The sequence below is a fragment of the Eschscholzia californica genome, unplaced genomic scaffold (assembly GCF_041429995.1).
Source record: "Eschscholzia californica isolate CP2 unplaced genomic scaffold, dmEscCali1.0.p SCAF_4, whole genome shotgun sequence".
NCBI classification, from domain to species: domain Eukaryota; kingdom Viridiplantae; phylum Streptophyta; class Magnoliopsida; order Ranunculales; family Papaveraceae; genus Eschscholzia; species Eschscholzia californica.
In genome coordinates this window covers 42,966,590-42,984,776 of record NW_028238461.1, presented here as the reverse complement: position 1 = coordinate 42,984,776, position 18,187 = coordinate 42,966,590, and the positions used below count along the sequence as shown (strand labels likewise).

General features: G+C 36.8%; 3 protein-coding genes across 10 annotated transcripts; 2 read left to right on the top strand and 1 right to left on the bottom strand.

The window, feature by feature from the left end:
- Positions 1-3,248: 3,248 nt before the first annotated feature.
- On the top strand, positions 3,249-6,172 carry LOC147544883 (nucleoside diphosphate kinase 3-like). The gene is made up of 7 exons (XM_086636968.1): positions 3,249-4,022; positions 4,099-4,239; positions 4,957-4,994; positions 5,109-5,159; positions 5,256-5,423; positions 5,513-5,625; positions 5,877-6,172. The coding sequence occupies exons 1-7, from the start codon at positions 3,941-3,943 to the stop codon at positions 5,998-6,000; spliced, it is 717 nt and encodes a 238-aa protein (XP_086493094.1). The 5' UTR covers positions 3,249-3,940; the 3' UTR covers positions 6,001-6,172.
- A 1,249-nt stretch (positions 6,173-7,421) lies between these two features.
- LOC147544882 (uncharacterized) lies at positions 7,422-11,928 on the top strand. 8 transcript variants are annotated; one of them, XR_015223182.1, is made up of 8 exons: positions 7,519-7,695; positions 8,603-8,669; positions 8,799-8,857; positions 9,223-9,315; positions 9,403-9,659; positions 9,738-10,847; positions 11,087-11,138; positions 11,443-11,928. XR_015223182.1 is itself a non-coding variant. In XM_086633165.1 (7 exons), exons 1-7 carry the CDS (start codon positions 7,669-7,671, stop codon positions 11,668-11,670), a joined length of 783 nt encoding a protein of 260 aa, XP_086489291.1. In that variant the 5' UTR covers positions 7,519-7,668; the 3' UTR covers positions 11,671-11,928. The 8 variants fall into 8 exon arrangements, 2 of the variants coding, with proteins under 2 accessions (XP_086489291.1, XP_086489290.1); XR_015223183.1 differs by having other exon boundaries at positions 11,440-11,928; XR_015223179.1 differs by having other exon boundaries at positions 9,738-10,904.
- A 763-nt stretch (positions 11,929-12,691) lies between these two features.
- LOC147544881 (uncharacterized) lies at positions 12,692-17,837 on the bottom strand. Its single transcript, XM_086633163.1, has 4 exons — positions 17,562-17,837; positions 14,608-15,105; positions 13,358-13,456; positions 12,692-13,010 (listed from the first exon to the last, which is right to left on the bottom strand). The coding sequence occupies exons 1-4, from the start codon at positions 17,664-17,666 to the stop codon at positions 12,921-12,923; spliced, it is 792 nt and encodes a 263-aa protein (XP_086489289.1). The 5' UTR covers positions 17,667-17,837; the 3' UTR covers positions 12,692-12,920.
- Positions 17,838-18,187: the final 350 nt, after the last annotated feature.

The following is an 18,187-nucleotide window of genomic DNA, read 5'->3' as shown; positions in this document are numbered from 1 at the left end:
TATGCAATGTGTTTAGGGTGAGAAAACGTAGTTTGTGTTAAAAACGCTTCAGAAATAAATAAGAACAACTGTTAGGCCAAATATTAGTCAGTTTTGACAAAGTCAGAAAAGCCAAAATATTGACCGAGAACGCATGGAAGCAGACCCTCGTCGAAGCCATCAAGATTATCGTAGATGGTCAGCCATGAAACCCTCGGGGGGGGGGGGGATTCGCCACCCTTCTCGAGGTCTCCTTTGTATCAGACAAAGAGGGTCAGGCGAAGGGAACACTTTCCTTTCCCGGAACAGAGAGAGAGGGAGGGAGAGAGAAGAGAGATAGCAAAAGTTGTTGGATTATGTGTCCTTTAATGTTGTAAGCTGAATCTCAGATTCCTAAACATCTAAAATTAGGTTGCCTTAGATCTCACGCCAAAACTAAAGATGAACTAGAAGTTTAGAGATTTACCTTCAATCATTTTCCCTCAGACTAAACTGATTGTTTTTTTCCCGAAGATCTAGAGCTCTACTTGAAACACCTGAGCAATCGACTTGATCTTTTGTCTTTCGAGTAAGCTAGAACCCTTTTGAGCAGTAAAGATGAGAATTCTTTGTCTTTAGACTAGATAGGTAGCTTCAGAATGTTCTCTTTTCTTTTATCTATCTTCTGCTTGATGTAGCTAGAGAGACAGAAAACTTGATGAGATTTTCTCACACCAATTTCTGCTTAAACCATATTCTTTTATAGAAACATCTAAAGTTAGAGTCCTATTCAAATAGATTTCCTAAAGGAATAGAAATTGAAAACCAAAACTGGTTGCACTCCCAAATGAGAAATTTGTCCCATCTAGGACTCTCTTATGGTGGTCACCCAAGGCACCCCATTTCATGGGGCTGCCCTGGTCAGGCAATGCTTTTAGCCAGGATACATAGGAACGACCTTATCATGGCCCCGACCATGTGCTTGGTCACCATTTGGCTCGGGGTTTGCTACCTTTGTCCGCCTCTTACCCGCGCCCTTTTGGATGCTTTTTAGGCAGATTTAATCCGCATCATTTTTCCCATTCCTTCTAGTTAGATCTTTCCGATTGAGTCAACACTTTTATGTGTAACCCGTAGTAGGATCTGATCGTCATTAGCCGCCATCTCTTAGTGACCCGCAAATCGTAATTGATTTCTAGTTAAATATTATGATCCCTAAAACAAACAAACTTGATGATCTTCATCATTTGTCTTGTTTGAATAATTGAGCACATTGATCAAAGGGCATCTCCTTCAAGAGCGAGAGAGAAAGGAAAAAAAATAGTAGGAGAGAGGGGAAGTGATAAAGAGAAAAAAACTGAAAAAGAGAAAAAAAGTGGGAGGGAGAGATCGATAAAGAGAAAAACAACGAGAGAGGGACCGAAAGAGAGATAATTAACAAAAGAGGGGGAGAGAGAAAGATATATATATATATATACAGAGAGAGAGAGAGAGAGAGAGAAATATAGAGATAGAGAGGACGAGCACGAGAGAGAGAGAGGAATGAAGAGTATGGGCAATAACGAAAAGAGTCAATTGTTGGACTCAAAACGAATATGCCTCCTAGGACAAATCAAGTTGACCAAAATCTTTATTCCCAAGATTTGATATGACTTTAGGGCATCTGAAATAGTTTTAGCGGCATAAATACATAATCAATGAAGATTGACTTATGAGTCATCCTTACTTTTAGTCCAAAAATTTAGTAGATTGAGTTTTGCCCTTTAACATTGGACTTGCCCTTAGGGTTCAAATCGGGTTTTTGAAGTCTAGGATTTGCTTTCTGGAGTTCACTCTATGGTGGAGATAAATTGTTTCTAGTTTTAGAGATTGTATGATTATTAATTATCGGAGCAATTCATTTGTTGAATGGCTTACAAAGAACCAATTTTTGAACAAAATGGTGATTTTGATCTTGGACAATGCTAACTCACTTGGGCATAATAACCATGGACTTGCATTAACTTATAGCCATAAATTGAATCTAGGTCAAACTCAATAACATTGTCACGAGGGAAGTCATCCTTGGATTTGATCAATCATGGTAACTAGAATGAATAAGATTTAGGTCATAAACAAATTCGTGAAGTTGATCATGGGCGTGTATATGAGAATCATGAACATCAATAAATTTCTACCCATTGTCATAATCTGAGTATGGCGGAAAACCATTAAAACTCAATTTTGGAAAACCCTAACCCTAACTTAAATTAGAAAATAACCCCACTTTGAAGGCACTTCATTTTCTTACTACCCAATCAAACACTCAAAACCTAAGGGTCCGTTTGATACGTGGGAAAATCTAGTAAAAAAATGGATTTCGTATGAAAAATCATTTTCCAGTGTTTGATTGGCCATTTAGATGTGAAGATCGAATTCGTACGGAAAACAATGGTGTGAAAATGATCCAAATTTTGTTACTACCTTTTACATGGTAAAATTGATTTCTCACATACTGTTCAATAACGCGCTCTCTCTCTCTCCTCTCTTCTGTCGTCTCTCTCTCTCTCTCTTTCACTCTCTCTCTCTCATCCCAAAGTGAAAACACAAATCTTGAAAAACCTAAATTGAAGTTTGCTGGAATCGCTTAAGATTGATGAAATTGCTTGAAGATTAACGAAATCGCTTGAAGATCGTCGAAATTGCTTGAAGATTGATGAAACCAGGAAGCAAATCGAACTCTATCTCTTTATGTATATTTTTCTCTCTGTCTATCCCTCATTTGTTAAAACCCTTATCCAAATCCGTTAGAACCGGAAGAAACCCTAATTCATATAACCCTAAAATTGAAACAGTACAGAGAGAGAGAACAAGAGAGGGAACTGGGAACGAGATAATTCGTAGATGTGTTGCAACCCTAATTCATATAACCCTTATCCAAATCTGTTAAAACCCTAATTCCTATAAACAACAAGACATCAGTAGAGATAGAATTTGGAACGAGATGATTCATAAATTTCTTCATAATTTCAATTTGGATTTGATTTGATTCCCTTGGTATTGTTCATAATTTTAACTTGGATTTGCTTTGGTTTCCCCTAATTTTTCATCAAATACAAAAATGGGTTTCTTGATTACAATCCCCATAATTCTTATATCTCCATTGGGTTCAAAAGCTTCAAAAATCATTGCATCTGTTCGGTCTCTCTTGCTCTCTTTGAATGGTTTCTTTCTGTGTCTCACAGTTTTTGTCAAGTCTTCCCCCCTTCTCTCTCTTAATTTGTGGAAGAAATTAGGGTTCCAACTTCCAAGAGTGTACCATTAGGCATGAACGAGAAAGTTAAGAAATTGAGGAGAGATGGAGATTTGAGGTTTTGAGTTTTGAGGAAAAACTACAATAGGGTTGGATTGGTTTGAGTTTTAAAGACACCCCGAGAATTCCCACAACCAATCAAACACTAGAACTTGACTTTCATATTAAAAGAAGAAAGTCATTTTCTTTCTCACTTAACAAACGGACCCTAAATTCACATGTCAAAAGTTCGATTTTCTTTCCCATCAGAAAATGTTGATGCTCTTATCCAATTACTTTCCCACGTATCAAACGTACCCTAGGTCTTTAAATCCTAGAAACTCTTCTGGATGCCCCAAAAGTATACCCATTCATAATTTCATACCACTCACTGGAAGAACGAATCAACAGCCTATGGAAGAGGTAGAAAGAGCACTCGTGTGACAGGTAAAGCCGTGAAGAAATCTGATCCACATAAACCCTAACCCTAGATCCACATTTTTCTTTTATTACAGTAGCAGTTATGAGCCTCACCACTTCATCCCCTCAAAAGTGCCAATCTCCAAACTACCACCACCAGTCGATGAACAGAACTCTATATATACTCTCCCACTCTTCACTGAAAACCCTAAATATTATTGATCTCCCTCTTATCAGAGTTACTGTTACTCCATTTTGTGGTTAATCTATACTCAACTTCAATAAAAGAAGATGAGTTCTCAGATCTATAGATCAGCTTCAAGGACATTGAGATCATTTATCTCTTCTTCCAAGAAATCTTCTCTCTCCTGTGGTGAGTTCTTTATAACCTCTTCTAATTTGTATTAGATTACTTATATTCTTCTCTTAATTAGCATTGAACATTGTAGGAGGGAAAGCTGTAGCAGGAGCAACAACGAATTCATTGAGAGGAAATGTAGTACCAGCTGTAGCTTCATATCATGGTAGATCAGAATCACATAATGTATTCAAAGGATGGCTTTCCGGAGCCCTTGCTATTCCTGCTGCAGGTTTGATCTCAACTAATTAGGGTTTATATTATCTTTCATCTGGTAGAACTTAATTAGCTTTTCTTTTTGTTTCTCTATCCTTTATATTGGTTGAAGTAGAGAAAGGACATGATGAATTTAAAGTAAAAGGTCTGAGTAGGAAAAGAGTGTCGGTAGCGACTAGATGAAGTCAGGGGAGTATAAGGAAGAGGGCCCCTGCCCATGTTAGAGTTGTAGCATGTGGCTTTCGCAACCTCTTCTATAACAATTATACAATGTGTAACGGGTCGAAAGAAAAGGCGGAGGCTGTATCTAGAGTTGGGTGCTAGCCTAGACTTCTCCTGATAATTTTTTAGCTTCCCAAATGATGGAATCTATTCGTTACCTTCGCGTTTCCTGCGTTGATCAAACCTTTGTACTGATCCTTATTTCTCTCGTCACATTCTGCGTCCATATTGTACATCGCCCAGAACTCAGATAGTTCATCCATTAAGTTTTGTTTCTTCGAAAGCATAAGTTCATACAGCAATTCTGGAGCATTGAAGTTCATAACTGTATTTTAGATGACAATTAAGTTCCGTGTTGTTTGTTTTTGTTCTATACTAAAAATTGAAATGGCTTCTTAATGATTGTGCCTTAATGTGTTAATGGGAATATGGTGGTGTTAGACGTACTAACTTCAATCTGAAATTCTGAATTCCGTTTCTTATACTTGTTAAATTTTCTGTTTCATACCAGTTTACATGCTCCAAGACCAGGAAACATACGCTGCCGAGGTACTGTATATATTCCTTAGTTACACCTTCATCCTTTGTTATTTGTCAACAATTTTGCTCTGTGTACTTTAACCTTTTCTGTTTTATTGACCCAAATTTGAATCATTGATTCAGATGGAGCGAACTTTTATTGCTATCAAGCCCGATGGAGTTCAGAGAGGCTTGGTAAAACAGTCTCATCCCTCTAAAACACTTCACCATATCTGGTTCCTGACCTTTATCAGGAGCTCGTGTCTGATTTCATATTTCATTTCCACCTAGATTGCAGATATCATGTTGCGTTTTGAGCGCAAGGGTTTCAAGCTCGTTGCTGTCAAATTAGTGGTTCCATCCAAGGACTTCGCTAAGAAACATTACCATGACCTTAAAGAAAGACCTTTCTTTAATGGTCTATGTGACTTCCTCAGTTCTGGTCCGGTTCTTGCGATGGTAAGCTAAAAAGAGAACCTTTTGGCTCCTTATTTATGCTATCTAATATTTAGCTAGAATTACAAGACATATTAGTTCAAATTTTCTAGGTTTGGGAAGGCGAAGGTGTGATTAAGTACGGCCGAAAACTCATTGGAGCTACAGACCCACAAAAATCAGAGCCAGGAACCATCCGGGGTGACCTCGCGGTTGTTGTTGGAAGGTAGAACTCTGAACTATAAGATTCTTTTAGCCACATTTTTATGTTCTAAACCATCTTTATGTTGGCAAAGCTGAACATGTGGCTACCAAAAGGTTATCCTTTATATGGGTCTCTCCCTACCCATCCCCACTTATTTTTCTCGTCACCGGGTTTCAAAGTTTTCGCGCACGACAACCTTTATTCTCTTATTGTTCTTCCCCTTCTTGACTAAAACAATGCCCTATTTTAACATTATGACTTTTGATTTGCAGAAATATCATCCACGGCAGTGACGGCCCAGAAACTGCGAAAGACGAAATCAACCTCTGGTTTAAACAGGAAGAGTTGGTGAATTATACTAGTAATGAGGAGAAGTGGATCTATGGTAGCAATTGAAGATATTATCAGTATTCTTTTCTTAGTTTGGGGCGATTTTTGTGGGGATGCCTGATTTGGATCAAGTAATTCATGAAAAATAAATGATATTTGAGTAATAAATATAACGTTTGTATTCAAATTGTAAACGAAAATCACAGAGTAATAATAGAAGTTCTTATTTGTTGGCACAGTTTTATGTTCCATTTCTTGTAAATATACCCTTAGAACTAGAGGCAATTTGTATAAATTCTTGAAAAATCTCCACATACTGTGGAAGTTCAGTTCTTGAAAAATGTGAACTCCCCATACTGTCCCTGCGCGGAACCACTTTTTAAAGCACTGGTTGTATAACCATTCATCAATGGACACTGTTTTCCATATCGGATAAAAATGCAAACCTAGAATAATAATACCATAGAGTCCGAAAGATTCTCAGGGTAGATATGCAAACCTGTAGTTGTCGAATTAGGATGACGGATGTTCTCTTCGCTGCAATGAGTAGAGCACTGGATTCATTTTAAAACAAAGAGCTGCAGGAGATAAACTTTTGTACTACTTCCATATTTAATACCCATTAACCATAAACCACCCAACTACTCAACATATAAATTTCAATCCAACCATCCAACTATAAATTAGTTTCCGTTCATCTAGTTCAGCATCAACGACTCCGATACTTGAAGTTTCGGACTCTACTTCAACATTATTGTCGACTGTAACACTGGAACCGACTTCAACATTAGTAAGTCTTCTCGGATTTAATTTACCATCTTTACCAATTGTCGTTGTATGGCATGTTTGAGTCCATCTAATGGTTTTCCTTTTTCGCGCAAAAGTAAGTTGATGCTTGGATGAGTTTTATTCATCACGTTTTAGTAGTTTTGCCACTACGTTGCCTTTTAGAATATGAGGCCGAATGATATTAAGTTCTCATATTGATAATTACATTTGAGTATTTTGTTAGTTACTGTGTTTGCAAAAAAAAAAAAAAAAAATTGAGTATACAACTTCTCATCCCTAGGTCGAAATCTTGAATCCAACAATGCGACAAAGTGTTTAGTGATGGAAGATCTCGTTTTGGTTGGAGCGTTAAGAGGTTTAGTCTTCAACCTTAGAAAGTCAAAGGTTCGAAAAACGCTGGCAAAAAGAAAAGTAGAAGAAAAGAAGAACTGGGGTTTTTTTTTGAGAATTCGACTACGATGTAAACCATGAATGAAAGCGCCTAAAGCCCAACTACATGAAAGAGGCCTAAAGCCCGATGACTCGATTCCACGACCTCATGACTTAAGAGGGGTCTCCAACCATTGCAAAACACTGATGGACAAGAATTGGGGTAGCAAAACCCACACTAACACTTTAATATCCCGTCAAAATGGGGCACCTATAGAGGGGGCGAATCAAATCAGTTTGCCCTGGCGTCTAGAGCAACAAAGGCGGGCGCCTATAGAGGCATCCTATTTTCCGGATTACCCGTCTCTTAACCGCCTGCTCTATTGGCATCTACTATAAATAAGGTCGGTTCCCTCGTTGCAAAACTTCGCAAATTGAACGAAATTACGTAAGCGGAGAGAGAGAAAGCGAGAGAGAAAGAGAAAGAGAAAGAGGAAGAAACGTAACTTGCAAGCCCTAACGATTCCGAATTCAAATCTCCAATTCAGGAATTAGGGTTTCTGTACTTGAATTCACATGGATTTTGATTGTGAATCTTTAACTGTAAGTTCTGTTCTTTCTATACCTATGAACTTTTGATTTTGGTTTTATCATCTTCGTTTTTTGAATATTTGTTGATTCTTTTCCTTTTATGTTTCATCCTCTCTTCTTGTACTCATAATAAGCAAGTGAATAAAGAATCATAGTTCAATGCTTTTATTCTTTATACGTTTCTGGTTATCGTTCTATTTGTATGATGATTAATGAAGTTAATTGAATTGCACTTCGATTTTCGAATCGTTCTATTGTATTCCATGTTTCTTGTCAGTTAGGGCAAGGTGTTCGAGCATTGATAAGAACAACTTCTATTACATTGTTTTTAGTTTTTATAACTTCTGCCCTAATGGAAAAAATTTATTCTTTGATAATTTGTGTTTTTAATCCAGAAACAGAGGAATAGGTACATTTAGTGGAGTAGATTTAAATGTTTACAGTTACTTATTAATAGTGGAAAAGGTTTATGATTAGGTTGAAACTTAGGGCATCGAGAAGTAGGATAACGGAAAGAGTACCATCGTAGTGCTGTTGTTTATAGCATGATACATGAAATCAATGGTTATCATAAGGTTTCTTTCTTTTTAACAAGGGTGAGACCGTGGGCCCGTGAGAATACATATTTAGCCGGATTTACATAAATCAGAAACTAAGGTACATTGACGAGCGAAGATTGTGTCACGGAGGTGCTAAAACACTTCATTTACCAGTTCGTTACATAGTTTACATTAGCTGAGTTAACATTGATTTTCTTAATAATCGTCATTTCATATTCAGACATGTGACTGGGGCTCTTTATTTGCATCTTGGTGTCGTTAAGGCTTTATTAGTTCCGAATCTTTGTTTTATTTGTTGTGTTTTATACCTAGAGATTAACATCTGTTGATTCTCAACCAACCTTGATATATTACTGCAGATGGAAATTAAACCACTTACAAGGGAACAAATCGCACGCAATGAGAAGAAAATGAATATGACCTTAGGTATGTTCTTTCATTTTTTATTGGCAAACTTTGGTATGCTAATAGGTATTGAAGGTTTGTTGCTCTGTATGATGTTACTTTGGTGATTTGTGGATCATAGCTGAATTATTTCTTACTTTGTTCACCCAGATGATATTATAAGGATGTCGCGTAAAGCTATTTCAAGGTCAAGAAAACCAAGTGCGTTGGTAAGTTTTTCTTTTAACACCAGTACCCCACGTTATGTACGATCGACTTATAGCTTAACCAGGAGACGTTTACATGTTATGATCTCATTTTGACAATCCCCATATTTTGCCTGTCCTAGTCGTTAACCTTTTCGAACATATACTTGCTCTGATGAGGGTTGAATATTAAATGCACAGTTTCCTGTCTATATATCCATAATTTAGCTCTGTTTTCAATTATTCATTAGCTTCATTGAGTGTGAAATTAAATAAACCTCATTGCACAATCTCCAATGTTCTTTTTCTTCAATGTTCATATGAATGTGGTGTACTGAACAAATCAGTAAACATATTTTACTTATTAAGAGAAGACTTCTGTTTTACAGAACAAAAGCCAGAGGTTCTCAACTACTTCTATCGCGGAAAGAGACACAACAAATGCCCGGAGGTTTATGGATTCTAAATCCTCTGTCAGACAGGTAAAATAGATTTGAATGATTTAATCATTAATATCTATTTACAAATTTCGCCTCAATTTGATAGAATGTGCTGTTTATATTCTACAGGGAGTTCTTGCTCAAAGAAGGTCAAACATCCAAGCTAACCAGTTCCACTTGGCTATTTCGAACGCCATAAAGTCCGCAGCTACTCCTATCTGTAGCAGGCCCATGAGTCGTGACATGAGTGTACTTCCTGAAAGAAGGTCAAACGTCCAAAGTAATCGATTTGACTTGCAATTTGCAAATGCCATGACGTGTACAGCTGTTCCCATGCGTACCAGCCCTTTGAATCGTGACAGGATTGCCATTTGGGATAAATCAAGGTTTCTACATTTCTGTGCTCTCATTATAATTACCAAAAATCTTATTTATATTTCTGATGAACATTTACTTTTTTGCAGGTAATTTGTGTTTTCCCTTTAATCACAGATGATGGTACATTTCTTGCATATCTAAGGAGCCGTTGTGAGTATAGCGATTATGGTTCCTTTGTTGCTGGCTATCTGTGAAATTGAGTTTGGGATATTATCTGTGTCAGGCAAAACCGCTTAGGTTTAGTTTTTGTCAGATTGGAGGGGTACTGCTTACGTTGTTGTTCAAGTAAATAATTATTTAGTTAATGTTAATGGTGCACTCTTGGCTATACAAGACTCACAATTCTGCCATGCTTGACCATTAAAGGTGGAGGTGGACTTACTCAGAGAAAAAATTTCAGATTCCATAGTCTTGTGTGGAGAATTTTGTTACGAAAGGCACTCCAGGGTAGTGTGTGTGGCAACTCGTAGCCTAATTCTGGGAGTAGACATATTATGAACTCTCTCATCTTGCGGGTATTGCAGCTATATAGATTGTTCTCCTACATTTTCTACACTATTAAAATATGAAGTCTTTTCTCTAAAGGCGTTAGAAACTAAATTGAACCCTTATCTCTGCGGAAGTCACCTCTCTAACTCGCTATTGTATATTAATCCCAACTTCTTATCGAGTTCACCTTTCACATTACCTGTGTGGTCCTTCCATTTACTCCATTCCCACCAATCACCGATTCAGTTCTGTGCAACTTTGTTTTTTCCTAAAGTTGTGTTGGCAACTGTTGAATCATGCATTATTTATTGATACATTAAGTTGCCATTTCTTTGGAAGCTCACAAAGGCCTTGTCCCATGGTTCTTGCTGGAGGCTCTTGTGTTACAAAAGGGTGCTTATCGTGTGTGTGGCTGGGGTTTTTGGTGAGGTGTGAGAAAGAGTAATTGCAAAATGTCAAGTGTTCGACCTAGTTTTATGTGAACAGTGAACATAAGATATTAGGTTCTGCAGAAGTCTGGGAATTAATATGAACTGAAGAATGCAGGGTTGCATGTTTGGTGGTAGAAGTTAGACTTTGTAATCGAACTCCTCAGCAGACTTCCGATTAGTGTGGTTATGATCCCATTCTACTTTCTGGAGATGTATGCCATTGGACAAAGTTTATGACATTCAGACAGGAAAAACACAGAACATCTAATCATGTTTGTATGTTAAGGAGGCTCAAACATTGCTCTGGATCTCTGATATGCTATTCTTGTATCGGTGTATCGGTTTGGTTATATTCACCTTGTGCAGTAAAGCTAACAGTCTGTTGTCAGTTAATTTTTGGTCTGTAACAAGTTACACCATGTGACATACCAGTATCTCTGAAAAATGGTTTGATGAAATATATTTAGAAGGTCAATTTTCGAATCTTGTATAGGTTACTTGTTTGTTTGATGCAGGGTTCAGAAAACACTAGTCCAGAGGAAAACCAGTAGTGGAGACTTCCATGAGGTAGTTTTTAGTGACTTCATTTTCTGTTCTTAAAACTCGTTCAATTATATTTCAGATTGCCTTTAGTGTTTCCTATCCATATCTGAATCTTGATAGAGGATAAGAAACCAAGTACTTCAGATATTTATCCCTCAACTTGTGACTTAAACGACTAAAATTGGTTCAGCTAGTGAGATTAAAAGAGTCAGAAATTGACAGATATGAAGTCTGAAATGTGATGTTATCTGGAGTTGCATCTCCAATCAAATTTCAGATCTGAAAGCGGATAAGTTGTTAATATTTTGTGATTATTTTCGTGTAGCAGGAGCATCAGCAGGGGAAGATGAAAGTGGTCGAGAAGAAGCACGACGTTGCTCGGACAAGAAACTACCTTTCAGCTTACGTAAAGAAAAAGACAGTTCAAGTTATAACTCAGCAGAATAATTCACCAAGGCGCTTCCAGAGAAGAGTCACCGTTCAGCATCAGCAGCATGAAAGAGGCTTATCGGCAACAACTTGGCAAACAAAATCAGGAATCAATGTTTTCGTGTAAGAATGAGAATGTTACGGCAGGACAGAAAAATCTGAGGAACTCTGCTGATCAACTGTGGTGGTTATGTTCGTATAGTTTCTGTTCGTTGATATTTCGTTTACAGTACTGGTCATTTTAGATGTAAATAAGAAGAGTTTCATTCTAGTTACTCTAGGAATGTGAGAACCTGTTCTGTTGGGTCTTTCAGAATTACGTGGTAATCAATTACTTCCTGTGGTTGAAAAGAAATTCAATCAGAAGTTTTATCCTTTAGAGGAAGGTGGTGCTTGTTTTTCTTTACTTGTTATGATCATGAACAAGCAATTTAGACAAGTCAGATATGAGAGTTATAAATCTCTATTTAACATTCTGAAAATTTGAATAGAGTCAATTCAGTCTCAAATCAAAATTACAATTGCAACGGAATAATGTTTTGTTGTAACAGGAATTGCGAATAATGTTTTTTTTTTCTTTTTCTTTGAGAAATCGACTACGATATACATTAGTCATTACGAGGCATTGATATATATCATGAAGATGTGATAAACACGATAACTACAATTAAACCGATAATGAAACAGGCTTAAAGCCCTTAACATGTCCTAAAACCTGACAAATTTATTACATTATTTATACCTTAATGACCCAAGTTCAATAAACCATTGAATCCACCTCCTCTTGGGAATCGAACCCGAGACCTCCAGGGCTTTGGAGTTTATCTCGACATTATCGACCACTTGGGCTACCAAATGTTGACTCGAATAATGTTTTGTTGTAACAGGAATTGCGCTAGGATTTTTACAGCTCATCAGATCACTAGCAAGAAGCAGAACTAACAAAGAAAACTAGGTAAAAATGAACCACTTGTAGAAATTCTAGCTATTATTCTGAGGTTGAAGAGCTATCCCACTGTGTCTATTGGAAACCCCACTCTGAATTAAGTGTGAAATTCAGATACCGTGTCAAGATCGGCTTATTAACTTGTCGAATTTGGTATTTCTTGAGGGAAAGGACTGAAGAGAAGCACCACAAATTTTCATTGAGGTTAACAGAGGAGCTAAAATGACTTCATTCTATTAGAACTTATTTTTTACAGTTCTCAAGCAACAAGGTAACATAACAAGATTCTACACATCTACTACATATAACAAGCGAAAACACTACAACTACGGTTTCTCAGTTATTCCCCTACTTATTCTATTAGAACTTGTATACAAGAGTGACTAGTTGACCTACTACTGAAGAAGACCATTACTAGTATCAAGATTTGTTTACTTCTTGGTTGCTCCAAGTTCTTCAGTCTTTGCAAATCTTCCTCGAACTCTAGGCTGATTGTCTGCCAAAGCTTTCCTGCATGCATACTGGTAGAGGAAAAAAACCTCTTAGTGCAGAATCTTCTTGTTGGTTGCTCAAACGCCACCATTATATCGTGTCTAGACTCAATAAATTCCCTCAGGTGTTTTTGTAATCAATGCTATAGGCGGAAAAAGATTTTTCTGTAGAGGGGCTTCGATCTGTACAAACTATTAAAACTGAGTCGGGCTTAGAGTATATAAGAAAATCTCTGCTAGGTTACTACTGAAGGCACTACTGGTGGACCTGGGTTGGTCAAGTAGTCATTTCACCTCTCAATCAAGTTCAAACCACAAATTTTATTTGGCGACCAGCAGAACCAATGGCAACACTACATTAAATAATAACAGCTTACCTTAATTTTCCGACCGAAGTTCCTCTTTGTCCTCTTTTTCCTGTATCTACAAAGTTTTTGCTTGCGTTCTTCGATCATGCATTTCCTGATTGTCATTGACTGCTCAAAAGGAAGAAATGTCGAGGCTTATATTTCGATTGCTAGCGATCTATCAGAAAAACTCAAATCAATCATCCACCCCCCACATCCTGTGGAAATGGCCAGACACATCTAAAAAACTCTTAGTATGTACACTGTTTTTGTAAAGGAAATAACATGCTCAGAGAATATGTAGGTTCAATGGAATCTGACCGCATACACCTGAAACGTCAAGGTGAAGAATAGGCAAATGGTTCGCGCCGACAGTAAGAGAACTTGTTTTCCTGTAAATGTAGGTTTCTAGTTTCCAAATAATGGAAGCCCCATTTTTAAAACAGAAAAGGAGATAGGTTTGTTCTTTCAGGCAGATCAATAGATTGTCAACACGTTAAGTACCATCGATAACTCAACATGTCACACCTACATATCAAACCTAGAAGATCCTAACCTAACACAACAAGGTTTTGTACTTGTTTGATTTTGTTTTGCTACTGACTATAATTCTAAGTGGTTGGGCTTGCGAGTCTGCTTACGAGAAGCCTAAGCAAAGTTTGAGTAAAGTACGGGCCTTCTGTCTTTTATTCCCTTTCCTTGTTCTTTTGTTTTATATCTCGTATGGAACTTAGTAATAAAGAATTTCCAACAAATAAAATATTATATTGTGTCTGTATCGTCATATATAATAATTACTGAGCCGAGTGACTCCTGGGAACGAGGCCCGAGTGTTGAGCCCAACTACTTCGCCTTCCTGAACCGTCCAATTATTATCTTTACGTGATAACTACCCATGAACCTTTCAAACTACTCGAGTGACTTAAGGGTGGAATGCAATTTCATCAGAAGGCGAGCCAGGCATAACCAGCCAAAAGAGAATCAGAGGCTTCAGATCTAAGAACACCCAGATTACATATTAGTAAGATTTGAAAAACTTTGGTTCTCTCATCTGATTCTGTAAATGAAGTTGAGATAGAAACACCAATTGCTACTAGAGGAATCCTGTGTTTCCTTCATTACCTTTTTTGCTATTTGAGGGATAGAAGCGAAAATAAAACTGGCTAGTGGTTCTATAGTATCTTACAGGATCGTTTTACTACCTCATTTAGAAGAAATAATTATTTAAGAGAATAACCAAAAGAACCTCTTGTAAAGAGTGTAGTTAGTTAAACTCTGACCTGTATATCGCCATCACTGAATGCCCTCCGCATTCCATAAGCATCTTCAAAGACTAACTGAAAATCCAGAAAATTTGGCCTTGTTGCTGTTCCCCCAAGTAAACATTCTGTCGAGCTCAAGCACCCAGAGCTAACACTTTTCTGGATTGGACCGCCCGAGCTAAACCTGTTTTTATCTTCAATTTGATCCTCATCTGTAGATATAATAGGAATCTTGACATCTGAAATATCAGAAAAATGTTCTTCAATGGCTGATTTTGCTAAAAGTTCTTTCTCACAGTCGTAGAAGACATCATTAAAGAGTTGTTCATTTTGAAATGATTCGAGGTCTGTCATTGTCTGAAGGCAGATGCCATCTTCCCCACCACCCATTGAGACTGCTGTCAAGGGGTCTAGGCTTATATCTGGTTCTCCAATTACAGGTTCCGGAGCTTTGAATAGATCTCCTTCTCCTCCGAGATCATAGTCTGATACTGAGGATATATGAACGAGGTTGCTCTACGGAGGAAGAAAACCAAAAAGCTTGAGTAAGACGTTATCACTGGGCAAGGAAACAAAAAAGACATCGCCAAACTAGGTAAATTCCGTAAACGTTGAGGCTACCACTCCTCTACTTGACCGCTACCCAAATCAATGTTGCCAAGACAAAACAAAGCAAGAAAAGGAGCAATACAGAAACACTATCAAAGCAACGGAGTTAAAGAAAGAAGAGAGCCAAAAACATGGATCTAAAATCTATGTTCAGAGTTCAGACCCTAATAAACTATCAAAACTGTATAAAACCATGGGTCGTCGGTGATACATAATACATTGGGAGTTGGACAACCATCTGAGGAACTTATATATACAAAGAAAGGTATGACACAAATTTACAGTTGCTTTGGACCATGTATTGGCATGGTTTCTAATATGTTAATCCAAGAGTTATTTAACATTTGATGGTCGCCATGTGGTCATTGACTGGTGTCAAGAATAAAGCTCACTTGTATATCCTTCATGAGATCATCACAAAAGCTATTTACTTATAAACGACTGGTCTGAGCATGTTCAAATAGCTTCCGAATCTAAGACTCTGGAATGACAGAGTACTACTATAAAGATACTGTACAGAAAGAAATAGATTTTTCATTGGGACACTTGGATCAGTCACCCAATTGTTGAATAGAAGACGTATTATGTACAAGTACGAATCAAGGTTATAAAGTTACACCATAATGGCTGAGGAATAATTGGTGCTAACATGTGGGCCCGTAAAAACAAAAAGCTTCAGAATTACGACTTCCATGTTTACTTGTCTAATTGGGGCACATTCATCTTTTGAGGAGCGATGGGTAACGCCTGTAGTGAAGGAGGTCGCTCAATTCCTTTTCATTCTTGTACTCATTCTTTTTGCGGGACTGATTAATGTAGTACTACCCGTCTACAATTCATGTTACGAAGTGGTAAAAGCGCATTAACGGGAAAACAAAAAGAAGTGGAATGAGAAATATATTAGGACTTGAAATGTAAAGGCTGGCATAAATATGTTAAGAATATATAGATTGTAATTGAGCACATTATTTAAAATTTGAGGAACCTATAGTTTATTTTAAATCATTAAAAGATATTATATTAGGGTTAGAAACAATTAAAGAAGGGCGGCTGTCGTTATTACCCCATTTTTGTCACCATCAGATGAATGAGGTCCAAAATACGCATAAATACATAGAAAATAACTGACAAAGAAATAAGAAAACGAACGAGGAAATACAAAGTTTTTTCTTAAGAACCTTATCGCTGTTGTCCTATACGCGGGCAGGACAATATACTGTCTGACTTATATTACGATAATCAGCAATTTTAGTGGGAAAAATTTACAAGAAACAGAATGTAGAATCATACTTAAACAAGTTAGCTCAGTTCAACTCAATCGATTACCCAACCTCTAATTGAACTAAGAATTACTTAATTAACAGGGGGTTATGTTTATACAGTGGCTGCTGACCTGCAAATTTTCAATGGTTTTATCGTTTTAAATATTTGGAAAAATCGAATCAAGAAAGATAATTGAAGGTGTAATGAGAAAATTAGGAAGTACCAAAAACGAATAATAACATCTAAACTTCGTATTTCGTAAGAAATTGATTGTACAACACAATTTTAGTTTATCTTCCGATCAAAAATAAATAAATTATGATCCGACGGGTTGTTCAAATAAGTGGAGTTCGACTCTTTCGTCTAAGTTCTATTATAAAAACAGCTATTTATGTTGGTATAAGGTCAAATATGGGGAGTTTATCAGTTGAAAGTTGAAACATACAATCTAGAAAAAAAGGTTTATGTTTCACAACACAGAAAATTTACCAACCAAAGAGTTTACACTAACTTACCCTAAAAGCCTTCCAAAAATGACAAATAACAGTTCAAATGGGATGAGATGATCTCCCTAAAACCACTAAATCTCAACTTTATTAGGGTTTCTTTTTCTCATTCACCCATTTTCTTTCTTTTAATTGACCTTAGGGTTTCTTTACTTCCCAAGCATGACTTGTTCTTTTTTTTTCCTAAATGCATTAAAAGACATGAAAATATAAATGATAATTCAACTTTATTATCTTCTTCTCTGACTAGAAATTAGGAATAACAGTCAGATACCCAAAATGATAAGGTTGAAGAACAATAATTAGTAAAAGGGGAAACCTTTCCAAATTTACTTTCTAGAGAACTCACAGAATGGATTATGAAGAAGATAGCTGCTAATAACAATAATATTATTTTCCTTTTCTAATTCAATTAAGCCTTCTAGTAAGAAGAGTTCACTCAAAATGTTCAATTTTTTAGGTTAAATTTCGCAACCAAGTTTAGTTAACGGCATGAAACCAACCATAAAAGTGAAAAACTTCAAATCAATATACAAAAAGTTTAAAACCCTAAATAGAAACTTAGCTCGACTAGTAAAGAGAAAATGAATGTACCATTGAACCACAAGATTTTTGGATGGGATAAAACTCCTCGAGATGTTGAACTTCTTGAGAGAAGCTTTGATAATAGGGTAGCAGAAGACCTGTTTCTCCATACATCTCTCTCTCTCTCTCTAGTTTCTCTCTCTCTCTATATCTCCACTGGTAAGATAGAGGTGAGTAGCTAGCTGATTAAACCCGTAGTTTGGTTCGGTTATTAATTCCTTCTTCTTCTTCTTCCTTGTTCAAACTATTATATATAAAAGCTTGCCTCAAATTGGCCTACTCCTTGAGGTGGATATCTTAGATGTTGTCTGACCTATTACTACATCTCATCTGTTCATTTTCCTCGAATCCACCAAAAAAGGATATCCTACGGCCCCACGCACCTTTCCTTGGTTAAATATCTAATTGAAATCTATATAATAATTAATCACCCTATGGTGAAGATATTTAGATAAAATAGTAGTATATGATTATAATTTATATTAATTTATAAATAAAAAGTTTATTATTTGATATAAAATATAAATAAGTGTAGCTTGCGACTGGGTGGACTGTTTGATTTAGCCTCCTATTGTGTCTACCAATTGGCTCTGGTCCCCAATTTTTATTTTTATTTTACTACTCCAATTTTGTCA